Source organism: Saimiri boliviensis, chromosome 17 (assembly GCF_048565385.1).
Source record: "Saimiri boliviensis isolate mSaiBol1 chromosome 17, mSaiBol1.pri, whole genome shotgun sequence".
Taxonomy (NCBI): Eukaryota; Metazoa; Chordata; class Mammalia; order Primates; family Cebidae; genus Saimiri; species Saimiri boliviensis.
The window spans coordinates 48,800,220-48,812,502 of record NC_133465.1 but is presented as its reverse complement, the minus strand read 5'-3'; the positions used below and the strand labels follow the sequence as shown (position 1 = coordinate 48,812,502).

General features: G+C 45.0%; 1 protein-coding gene across 4 annotated transcripts in view; it reads right to left on the bottom strand.

Moving 5' to 3' along the window:
* The window catches only part of DHX8 (DEAH-box helicase 8), a 39,104-nt gene extending 30,225 nt beyond the window's left edge, over window positions 1-8,879 (bottom strand). For 2 of the 4 annotated variants that reach the window (XM_003943651.4, XM_003943650.4), the window contains exons 1-8: window positions 8,576-8,879; window positions 5,131-5,216; window positions 4,500-4,572; window positions 3,730-3,815; window positions 2,557-2,666; window positions 1,817-2,164; window positions 1,300-1,444; window positions 1,006-1,209 (exon numbers count right to left, since the gene is read on the bottom strand). In XM_003943651.4, coding sequence (XP_003943700.2) covers window positions 1,006-1,209; window positions 1,300-1,444; window positions 1,817-2,164; window positions 2,557-2,666; window positions 3,730-3,815; window positions 4,500-4,572; window positions 5,131-5,216; window positions 8,576-8,858 — 1,335 coding nt within the window. In that variant the 5' untranslated portion in view covers window positions 8,859-8,879. The remainder of the gene's footprint in view (window positions 1-1,005; window positions 1,210-1,299; window positions 1,445-1,816; window positions 2,165-2,556; window positions 2,667-3,729; window positions 3,816-4,499; window positions 4,573-5,130; window positions 5,217-8,575) is intronic. The other 2 variants (XM_039476108.2, XM_010331521.3) reach the window with 1 other exon arrangement.
* Between the last annotated feature and the right edge of the window lie 3,404 nt (window positions 8,880-12,283).

Here is a 12,283-nt window from a genome sequence, read left to right as displayed (position 1 = left end):
GAGCCACTGAGCCCGGCCATATTCGTCTTTTTTTTTTTTTGAGACGGAGTTTCCCTCTTGTTACCCAGGCTGGAGTGCAATGGCGCGATCTCGGCTCACCACAACCTCCGCCGCCTGGGTTCAGGCAATTCTCCTGCCTCAGCCTCCTGAGTAGCTGGGATTACAGGCACGCGCCACCATGCCCAGCTAATTTTTTGTATTTTTAGTAGAGACGGGGTTTCACCATGTTGACCAGGATGGTCTCGATCTCTTGACCTTGTGATCCGCCCGCCTCTGCCTCCCAAAGTGCTGGGATTACAGGCTTGGGCCACCGCGCCCGGCCCATATTCGTCTTTATAGCCCCAGCGCTGCATGGTACTTGACATACCATGGTTATGACATTTAGTGAAGAAAGATAAAAACAATAATGAAGACTTACATAGCAATTACTATATGCCAGGCACTAACCTAAGAGTTTGACCTCTTTTAACTACTCATTTAATCTTCACACCACCAACACGGGTCGTGTTTTATAGATGAGGGTGCTGAGGCACAACGAGGCAGAGTAGCTTAGTTAAGGATTACACAGCTAATAAGCGGCTGACAAGGTTTGGCTGTGTCCCCACCCAAATCTCATCTTGAATTTCCATGTGTTATGGGAGGGACCCAGTGGGAGGTAACTGAATCATGGGGCAGCTCTTTCCTATGCTGTTCTCATGAGATCTGATGGTTTTAAAAAGGGGGAGTTTCCCTGCACAAGCTCTCTTCTCTTGTCTGCTGCCATGTGAGACATGGTTTTCACCTTCTTCCATGATTATGAGGCCTCCCCAGCCACGTGGAGTTTTAAATCCAATAAACCTCTTTAGTAAATTGCCCAGTCTCAGGTATGTCTTTATCAGCAGTGTGAAAACAGACTAATACAGTGGCCAAAAGTCATCCCAGGCCATCGTGCTCCAGGGCACACACCCCTAAGCACCATGCTACATGCTGAATGACTATCTGGCCATAAAGGCTAAGGGCCCCAACCTGTTTGATCTCCCACTTCTCTGGATCAGAGATTCGGGTGAGGCGCTTGCGTTCCAGTGAGTCATCCTCTACTTCAGGGGCACTGACAAGGGATAGGTGAGTGGGTCTATCAGGATTCCGCATTGAGGTCTCCTCATTGGTCTCCCCAACAAGATTTCGTCGTCTATTTGGGTTTAGATCTTCTCCGGTCTCTTGATCCACATCCTAAGGCACAAAAACAAGGGAGCTAGCTCACCTGCTGTCTTCCATTCCCTTGGCCGTCAGATGTAAGAATAGGCTGACCATCTCACCTACCTTCATGCTCAGGCTGGTCTTGGTCCCAGTGAAGGACAGCACTTTAACTTTGACCCTCTGGCCTTTGCTCACCACATCAGCTACATTGGCCACACGACCTTCCCGCCGGAGCTCAGAGATGTGCACCAGGCCTTCCCACCGCTTCCTGAGGGAGAGTCAGACACATCTGGAACATACCAGAAAATACTTTTCCCCCAACCAGTTTCCACCCTTGTTGGAACTAACAAAAGAAAATGGTCTTGACCTCAAGAGACAAGTACCATGAAGGTGGTGAAACAATAAAATAGTATTATCACTCTCCCTACAGGGAGACATGGGGTGCAGAGGGAAATTCCACTTGTCCCAACCAGCAAAGGGCAGATCTCCTGAAGGCAGAGAAAGGAATAAATGTAACATTTCAAAAGAGTCCATTTCTAAAGTGTCATTAATCAAAATAACTTCTCAGAATGTGAAAATCCTCAGTGATAAAAGAAATTCTGCCCATCACTGGTGTGAACAGAAGAGCACCAGCCATTACCTTAGTCCTTCCAGCTGCACAAAGCAACCAAACTGCATGATGCTGGTAACTTTGCCATTATAAATGTCCCCAATGGTGGGCTCTTCAGGAGGAGGGCGGTCCACATGCTTATCCCGCCATCTATCCAGATTCCTCTCTCCGTATTTGTCCCGGTCCTTCCGGTCTTTGGGGGGACTCTGACTCCTGCTCCTTGACCGGTGTCTAGACTTGGCTTTGTTCCTCTCCCGGGCCCTGGAGCGTGATCGCGAACGGGATCGGTGTCTCCGCTTGTGGTCTCTATCTCGATTTCGTTCCCGATCTCGGTCTCGATCTCGGCTTCGACTCCGCTTCTTCTTCTTTGTCCTGTCCCTAACAAATCAATAAGCACCTGTTTAAAAAAGAAAAAACCAATCCAGCTTCATCTTTGCATCCCCAAGCACCCAGTACAGTGTCATGTACAAGGTAGGTGCCCAACTAGGTGTTGAACTGAATTAGAGTTTCAGTAACTATGGCACCCCTAGCGGCCAATAAAGAATCAAGCCACAAACATATTCAGCCTCTTTCAACCCTCATTTCTCTCTTCTGAACATCCTAGTATTTGCTACATACTCTTAGCAGGGAGCAATAAAAACAGATCCAACAATATCATATATGACCAGTCCAGATTCTGTAAACTTGCCCACAGTTTTGCTTGGCTGGTCCACAAAATTCAACCGTCACAGTATCCTAAACTTCCAAAGGACAGGACAGTAAGGACAAACCGGTGCTCAGTGTCTCTTTGCTTCTCCTGGCCTGCTGCGCTGGGCATTAAAGCTTCCAATTCTTTCAGGACATCCACAGCAACTTTCACATCATCTTCATCCAACATGGTCTGCACAGGTAGAGGAGAAGGAACAAAATCACTCAAGAATCTGTATGTACTTCAGGTACATCTACAAATCACTAACCACTGTGTGAGGGAAACAGAAGAGGGACAGAGATTTCCAGCTTGATTTGAGATAGATGCAGAAGAAACGGACAAAGGCTCTTGAGAATCACTGCTACATTAGACAAATCCCCTTTGTCCTTAATACAATTCTATAAAAGGCAATTCGATTTTTTTTCTTTTTTTGAGATGGAGTCTCACTCTGTTGCCCTGGCTGGAGGGCAGTGGCGCGATCTTGGCTCACTGAAACCTCAGCCTCCTGGGTTCAGGCGATTCTTTGAAAGGCAGTTAGATATTAATCATCTCTGCCATAAAAGAACGCAAGTGATGATTATAAATAGAAAACAGATATTAGAAATTTTAAAAAGCAACTCTCTTTTGAGGGAGGCACAGAAAAAAAAAAAAAAGCAACTTTCCCTCTACACTCTCTTTTTCCCTCTCCCCACTCCAGCTTTATTTTTTTTGTAGCCCTTATTGCTATCTGCTATGTTATACACTTGGTTGTTTATTGCCTATCTCCTCCCCACCCGAATGCTTACATATTTATTTCCTGCTTCCTACCCTAAAACCAGCATATAATCTCCAGAGGCAGAAACTCTTGTCGGTTCTGTTCACTGCTGTTACCCAGGTACTTAGGGGCACACAGTAAGTAAGTACCTAAAAAATATTTGTTCAAATGAAATTTAAAAACCAAAATGCTTTTAAAATTAGACCTTTAGCAAGGAACAGGGCAAAAAAATCTAATTTCACACATCAGGCATCTGTTCCAGAACCTTATTTTATATCCCAATCACTACTGCCCCAAATTCCCAAATTTGTTTCCCTTGAATATCATTCTCAGAACCCCTTAACATAATCCATACATAGTACATGCTCAGGGAGGGATCAAACATTTTCTGAAAAATAAGTTATAACGGCAAACTTAAAATTAATAAAATTACTAATGAGACAAAGAAAAAGGGTTGGGAGTACACATTTATAGTAGACATTCTCAAAATGGCATCAGTACCCGAACAGAAGGGTTGTCCGGTTGGCAAAGGACAGGGAAGAGTTCCTTCAGCTTTTCTTTTTCCGTTTTAGGTTTAACAACTGGATCTTATTTCATTAAAGAGCATGAAGGGGTTAAAAAAAAGATATGTTTAATATTATTAATGGTTAAGCTAGATTTGTATCAAACTAAAAACAGAACATTGCATTTTGCTACATATTAATCATACCCCTTACTACAAATGTAATTTAATTTTCAAAAAACATTGACCACAAACTATCTAGAAATGGAGCAGACAGAGGAGTGTAGCAATACTCATTTGGTTATATCTTATCATTTTGATTTTGTCTTAAGCCATTTGAAATTTTTTTCCGCTTGAAACAGGGAGAGGACAGACACTCTGTCACTCAGGCTGGAGTACAGTGATGCAACTATGGCTCACTGCAGCTTTGCCGTTTGGGGCTCAAGCGACACTCCTGCCTTAGCCTCCCAGGTAGCTGGCACTACAGAGGTGCGCCATCATGCCTGGATAATTTTTTTATTTTTCTGTAGAGACTAGGTCTCTCTATGTTGCCCAGGCTGGTCTTAAACTCCTGGTCTCAAGTGATCCTCCCACCTTGGCTTCCCAAAGTGCTGGGCCAGCAGTGAGCCACTATGCCCAGTCCATTTTAAAAATCTTACTAGAATATTTACTTGCTCAGCAACTGCTGAGAGGAAAACAAATGCAATTTACAGGCTGCTCAGAATCTACACCATTCTGGAAGGTCAGCTCAGCTGGAAGCTCTGCTTACCTTTGCTAGTGGAAGGCTTCGCTGGAGGTCGCATGGTTTGTATGAGACGCAGCAAGTTACTAATAAGAGAATCCTTTGAAAAGAAACATAGAACGAAAATTGTCAACTCCTGGATCAGTACTTAAATACACTTCTAAAAGGAAAAGGCAAAGAATGTCCTTTAGGGAAGGGTTGTTATGCACTTGAATTTAGCTAATTGCAATAAAGGAAACAGAGTGTCAACCTGGTGTAGCATGAACCTAGTATAGTAGCTTCAGAGAAAGCCAATACTTAGTACTCTTTGAGGATAAAAGTTATTAGGTTCCCTGCCATCGTTTTATCTCCCACGGTTTAGAACTACCCTCAAGACTCGTTTCCGATTTCCTGACTCACAGAATAAGAATGTAAATACCTACAAAAACTTAATGATGAAAATCTTGCCCTGTTTTCCTAGAGAGGTATAGAAAATCTGTTTACATCACTACTGCTTAATGGCATGAAAACATTACACATTTAATGGTTTACTTAATTGATATGTGTAAAATTGTCTCCTTCCTATATCAAAATCCTTTATAAATCCTATCAAAACTTAAATTTGATAGTGACATTAAAACATTAATATCTACAGATTGCCTTCTCCAGGTATACGTACCGTAAATTCTGCACCATTTTTGACGAGAGAAGCCTTAAAAGTATCAAAGGTGGTATTTTTCTCAGCAAGACTGATCACAAATTCAGCTTCAAATAAGAAACAGAATTCAGAAAAGAGAGACATGAGCAAGAAATCAGTTGCAAGCATGTTGAAAACAAAACTAATTAGGTTATCCAACAGTCATAAAAACTAAAGACCACCATCTGATAAGAGTAAAGAAAGAAAATCTAGACTGCTGAGATTACCCACACGTTCTAGTGAATTTATACAAATGAAAGATATTACTACAAAATGGCTCCATGTAGCCCCTGAGTGTATTTAAACTAGGAACAACTATTTGCCCCACATCATCATACCCTCTTCTCACAAAACTACTACCTGGGCACGATGGCACCCAGACTAGACTCTAAAGGTGACAATAAAAAGCATGAGCCCGTGCATACACACAGAGACTCACAGAGGCACACAACAGAAAGACAGACCCAATCTGTATATGAGGGCCAGGCAGCTGCTAGACGGTGCAATCTCCACACTGATCAAAGACTAACTTGTTCCCCAAATTTTTCTAAACAAATCTGCCTAGTTCTTGAAACATTTTTCTTTTCTTTTTTTGAGACAGTCTCACTTTGGCTGGTGTGCAGTGGCGTGATCTCAGCTCACTGCAACCTCCATCTCTCAGGTTGAAGCAATTCTCCTGCCTCAGCCGCCCAAGTAGCTAGGATTACAGGTGCCTGCCACCACACCTGGCTAATTTTTGTATTTTTAGTAGAGATGGGTTTCGCCATTTTGGCCAGGCTGGTCTTGAACTCCTGATCTCAAGTAATCCTTCAGCCTCAGCCTCCCAAAGTGCTGGGATTACAGGCATGAGCCACTGCTCCCAGTCTAGTTCCTGAAACTTCTAATATTAGAGCTATTTATTAATTAAGCGACAGGCTCACACCTGTAATCCCAGCAGTTTGGGAGGCCATGGTGGGGAGACTGCTTGAACCCAGGAGTTCAAACCAGCCTGGGCAACACGGCAAAATCCCATCTCTACAAAAAATACAAAAATTAGCCAGGGGTGGTGGTGTGCGTCTGTAATCCCAACTACTCAGGAGGCTGAGGCGGGACGATGGCTTAAGCCCAAGAGGCCAATGGTGCAGTGAGGCATGATAGCACCACAGAACTCCAGCTTGGGTGACAAAGTGAGACTTTGTCTCAAAAAAAAAAAAGAGAATTTTGGCCGGGCGTGGTGGCTCAAGCCTGTAATCCCAGCACTTTGGGAGGTCGAGGTGGGTGGATCACGAGGTCAAGAGACCGAGACCATCCTGGTCCACATGGTGAAACCCCGTCTCTACTAAAAATACAAAAAAAAAAAAAAATTAGCTGGGCATGGTGGCGCGTGCCTGTAATCCCAGCTACTCAGGAGGCTGAGGCAGGAGAATTGCCCGAACCCAGGAGGCGGAGGTTGTGGTGAACCGAGATTGCGCCATTGCACTCCAGCCTGGGTAACAAGAGCGAAACTCCGTCTCCAAAAAAAAAAAAAAAGAGACTTTCAGAAAAGAAGTGCATGAGGGTGGGGGGGTGCAAAAAAAAAAAAAAAGAAAAAAAGAAAGAAAAGAATTGCATTTTACCATAGACTGAGATAATAAGCCTCATACTATGATTCCTACAAAAAAATTTTAATGCTTTCATTTTAATGCTAATCCTAAATAAATAAATAACATGAAAGATCTAGATAACTAACTCATGAAAGATCTAGTCTAGATAATTCGTTGCCTGGGCAACAAAAGCAAAACTCCATCTCAAAACAAACAAACAAACAAACAAACAAACAAACGGAGTTTATACCTTGCTCTATTTTTTGTACATAAATGAAGTTAACATCAAAACAATTAAACACCAGAAGACATCAGTAACTTTTTTGATTTCTCTAAAAGGCCAAGGTATTAGGAGTTAAAACAAAAACAGAGAAAGGTAAGCTCCCTGAAAGCAGAAATCTGTCTTGTTCTCTGTGGTATTCCTAGCCCCCTAGTTCAATATTTGCTGAATAAAGGAAACATATTAATGAGATAGCAAAACCGACAAAATGATCACCTCATTATCAACTAAAGGAAAAGAATACTGAGGAAAAAATATACAGGACAGACACATCTTGACTGGGAGGCAAGAGAAAAGCAAACTAAAATATACTGACTGCAGGGCATCTTCCTAAGTGCTACATGGTGACCCTGTGACGACACTGTCCCACTTCACAGATGAGAAAAACAGCTTCAGAGAAACTACGAATCTTACCAAAGGTCACTCATCTAACTTCCCTAACCCCCTCCTGTCACCTGCCCCTTCCCTTCCATCCCTCCAACTGATGACTTCGTCTTCATTTAGAAAACGGAAGACTGGACTGGAACTCTCTCACTCATCTTCCTACCACCAGTATCTAAACTCATCTGAATCTGCAACTATATTCTCTGTCCTCACTTCTGTTACAACTGAGGAAGCACCCCTGTACTTAGCAAAAGTCAATCCTTCCATTGGTTGCCCTTTATCCCATCCATCCCCTTTTACCTTCATAAGGGATCCGTCTGTCTATGGCTTTAGATCTAAGACCTTAGCATTTTCTAATTCCTCAGTTTGGGTTCCCCAGATGTAGTTTGCCCCGAATAGTGACTGGTGTTTAAGACATAGTACAGGACGCAGTGGCTCACGCCTATAACCCCAGCACTTTGGGAAGCCAAGGCAAGAGGACTGCTTGAGGCCTGAAGTTCGAGACCAGCCTGGGCAATACAGTGAGACTCCCATCTCTACAAAAAATTTAAAAATTGGCCAAGCTAGGTGGGGCATGCCTGTAGTCCCAGCTACCCGGGAGGCTGAGGTGGGAGGATTGCTTGAGCCCAGGAGGTCGAGGCTGCAGTGAGCTGAGATCTTGCCACTGCACTTCAGCCTGGGCAACAGAGCGAGACCCTGTCTCAAAAAGGAGTACAGAGAGAACGGTCAAGAACACAGACTGGTACTATGTCACAGAGAGGCGTGAAGACCAAAAAAGATGTCAATAAAGAGCTGAGCATCATCACATCTGGCACACAGTGAGCACCCAAGAAACGTCAGCCTACATTATCGTCATCGCAGCACCTGCTGCTGTTGTTAAAGATGTTTAATTGAGGCTGGGAAAACAACAACAACAACAACAACAAACAAGCAGAGTTGACCGCCCCGGGCTTCACCGACAGCTCTGGGAAAGTTTCTAAAGTTTCTCGGGGGCTCTCAAGCCGAGGCCACGGCCGCGGTTTCCTGCGCCCGGGTCTGGTCTGTGGTCTGTCAAGCACAGATCCCCTTAGTCTGGAAACCCTCCGAGCCAGCTGCCTCCACAGACTCACAAGAACATATTTTCGGTCCATCAACCACCTTTCTTTCTCCTTCCGCTTCCCTCAATCCCAAACTGAGGCCACAAGGACCTCCCAGGGCTCACCTAAGTCCTTGTCGTTGATCCCCAAGTGATTGTCCAGCTCAGTGCAAACCTTCGACACCAAAGACAGGTACTCAAGTTTGGCAAGTTCTTCCGCGGGGCCTGGCTCCGACCCGATTATGGAGCCCGCCATGGCTACAGCCACAGCCATGGCTGCAGCTTGCCCCGGACCTCCTTCCTCACAGCCGGTGCACGGAGCTACTCCGGCCGGGTTCCGGCTTTCACTTCCAGGTCGACGCGCGTCGCCTTTGTTTACGGTAAATTGAAAACTTAAGGAACTAATCATGGTGCAATTGGATGGATCATAGAGACAGACAGGAAGTACTTAAGGAAGGGACGGCTAGAGAGGATTACTCTGCACGTCAAACCGCGCCCTCTACAGGCAAGAAAAATCTCCACCGCCCCCAGGCCCGGAAACGTTCACTCAACGCGCTCCTGCCGGCAGAGGGCGACTGTGGCCTGCACAAGAGGCGCCGGGAGGAAGCCGCAGAACAGCCTGCGCCTGCGCTGTAGAACCCTTGAAAAAGGAATCGGAATGCACGTCTTGAGGAAGAGACAAACTTGCTTTACTGTGGATCCGCAAATTCCCGGCTTCACTTCTTTGTGGTTCCTGTCGTCCGATCTCAAGCGATCTTTGATAAGCCCCAGGCGAACACACGAGGAAACTGGCCCTTCCACTGTCCAGCTGGGTGCTTGGGCAAATTAATCTCTGGGGCCTTAGTTTTCTCCCCTGCAAAAGAGAATAATGTTGCTCTACCCTAAATGGAATAATAACTGGAAGGAGTGTGACACACAGTCTGCACACCACAAATGTCAGTTCCTGTTAATATCACAAGGCTAGGCTGGGTGCAATGGCTCACGCCTGTAATGCCAGTACTGTAGGAGGCCGAGGCTGGTGGATCACTTGAGATCAGGAGTTCCAGACCACCCTGGCCAATGTGACAAAACCTCATCTCTACTAAAAATAGCAATATTGGTCGGGCGCAGTGGCTCACGCCTGTAATCCCAGCACTTTCTGAGGCCGAGGCAGGTGGATCACCTAAGGTCGGGAGTTCGAGACCTATCTGACCATCATGGAGCAACCTCCGTCTCTACTAAAAATACAAAATTAGCTAGGCGTAGTGGCCCATGCCTGTAATCCCAGCTACTTTAGAGGCTGAGGCAGAAGAATCGCTTGAACCCGGAAGGTGGGGGTTGTAGTGAGCCGAGATTTCGCCCTTGGACTCCAGCCTGGGCAACGCAAAAACTCTGTCTCAAAACATTTAACAAAATTAGTTGGGCGTGGTGATGGCAGGCGTCTGTAGTCCCAGCTACTCAGGAGGCTGAGGCACGAGAATCACTTGAACCCGGGAGGCAGAGGTTGCAGTGAGCTGAAATTGCACCACTGCAATCCAGCCTGGGTGACAGAATGTGAGTCTGTCTCAAAAAAACAAATCACAAGGCTGAGAAGATGGTCACAGTGGAGCTGGTCTGTGGTCTGTCAAGCACAGATCCCCTTACTCTGGAAACCCTCAGAGCCAGCTGGCTCCACTCTTGTGAAAACCTGCTTTTCAATCCTCAGTTTTCCTGAGTCCTCCTGGAATTTATTCCTCCATGGGGCAGACACAGTGGCTTACCCCGGTAATCCCAGCAGTTTGGGAGGCTGAGGCAGGTGGATCACTTGAGGTCAGGAGTTCAAGACCAGCCTGGCCAACATGGTGAAACCTCCGCCTGTACTAAAAATACAAAAATTAGCTGGCTGTGGTGATATGTGCCTGTAGTCCCAGCTACTAGGGAGACTGAGGTGGGAGGATCGCTTGAACCCTGTAGGTGGATGTTGCAGTGAGCAGAGATCTCACCATTGCACTCCAGCCTGGGTGACAGAGTGAGACTCTGTCTCAAAAAAGAAAAAACAAGCTGGGCATGGTGGCTCACGTCTGTAATCCAAGCACTTTAGAGGCCAAGGCGGGCGGATCACCTGAGATCAGGAGTTCAAGACCAGGCTGACCAACATGAAACCCCGTCTCTCTCTCTCTCTCTCTCTCTCCCTCTCTCTCTCTCTCCATATATATATATATATATATATATATATATATATATTTTTTTTTTTTTAAAGAAAAGAAAAACAACAACAACAAAAACAACAAATCTTATTCTCCCAAATATCAGCTGTGCTGTAAATCCAAGATCATAAGCTCAGGTCTCCCAACTTCTGCTCCAAGTCCTTTTTTTCCTTTGTGGCAACCCCAATGTGGGATGGCGATTTTCCCCACACCCCAGTGCTCTGTGTGATGAATAAGGAAACGGAAGCACCCTAAATCGAATGGCTCTCCAATCAATCAAAAGGAGGAAATCAGACTCCTGCTTTTCACTTTGGCAACATTTTTTACAGTGATGCGCCTTTGGACTCTGTTTCTTCAACATCTCACCATGGACTGAAAAATGACGGGTAGAGAAAACCCCAGCAATTGTTCTCACTGCCTCCAGGAGCTCCGTGTATCCAGGTTCCTAAGGACTCACTACTGTAACCTCTCTGAGTTCTTCCCACTCCTCCCCTCTCGCTTCCTCTTTCTCCCCATGAATAGAATGGAAAACTCTGCACTTGGTCTAATGTGCCCAACTTGCCAGCTTGGAGTTACAATGTCAAAGACTTATTCTATTTGATGTTGATTCTCTGTGCTTCTTTGCCTTTAAAAAATCATATTTCTATTCTGCTTTCCTCCAATACTTAACTGGAAGGAGGAACAGATAGGGAGTTTTGTTTGTTTGTTTGTTTGTTTTTGTTTTTTAGATGGAGTTCCGCTCTTGTTTCCCAAGCTGGAGTGCAATGGCATGATCTTGGCTCACCACAACCTCCACCTCCTGGGTTCAAGCAATTCTCCTGCCTCAGCCTCCCAAGTAGCTGGGATTACAGGCATGTACCCCAGCCTCCCAAGTAGCTGGGATTACAGGCATGTACCCCTATGCCCAGCTAATTTTGTATTCTTAGTAGAGACAGGGTTTCTCCATGTTACCCAGGCTGGTCTTGAACTCCCAACCTCAGGTGATCCCTCTGCCTCGGCCTCCCAAAGTGCTGGGATTACAGGTGTGAGGCACCGTGCCTGGACTGGAGTTTGTTTTGTTTTTAAAGCTCTGTCAGAAAATGGGCTATGGAACCATAACATACAGTAGCAGTAGTAGCAATAAATACTAGAATTAATTCACACTAAATATTAGAATTGTTTGGGAATTATTGAACATATATATCAATAGTAAATATTAACAGCAAAACATTACATTTTATTTACATGCGTCATTAATTACACATTTTAAGAAGTGACAATTTTTACACGATATACATATTTCTTATAACACCAAAAATTTCTCTGAAGCCAAAGGAAAACAAATAATTATGTAGATACAGATAACTTGACAGCCCAAACACAGATGCACATGGAATCCTTCTATCTTCCTCCCTGTAAGAGACTGTGAATCGAACTCAGCGCAAAAGTAAATCTATCCCAACTGTCCTTTGGATAGAATATTTTTCAATAAAATATCAGTTATAATTAATTTTCATTATTAGGCCGGGCAGGGTGGCTCACACCTGTAATCCCAGCACTTTGGGAGGCTGAGGCAGGCAGATCACCAGAGATCAGGAGTTGGAGACCAGCCTGGCTAACAGGGTGAAACCCTGTCTTGACTAATATTAGCTGGGTGTGGTAGCCATGCCTGTAGTACCAGCTGTTTGGG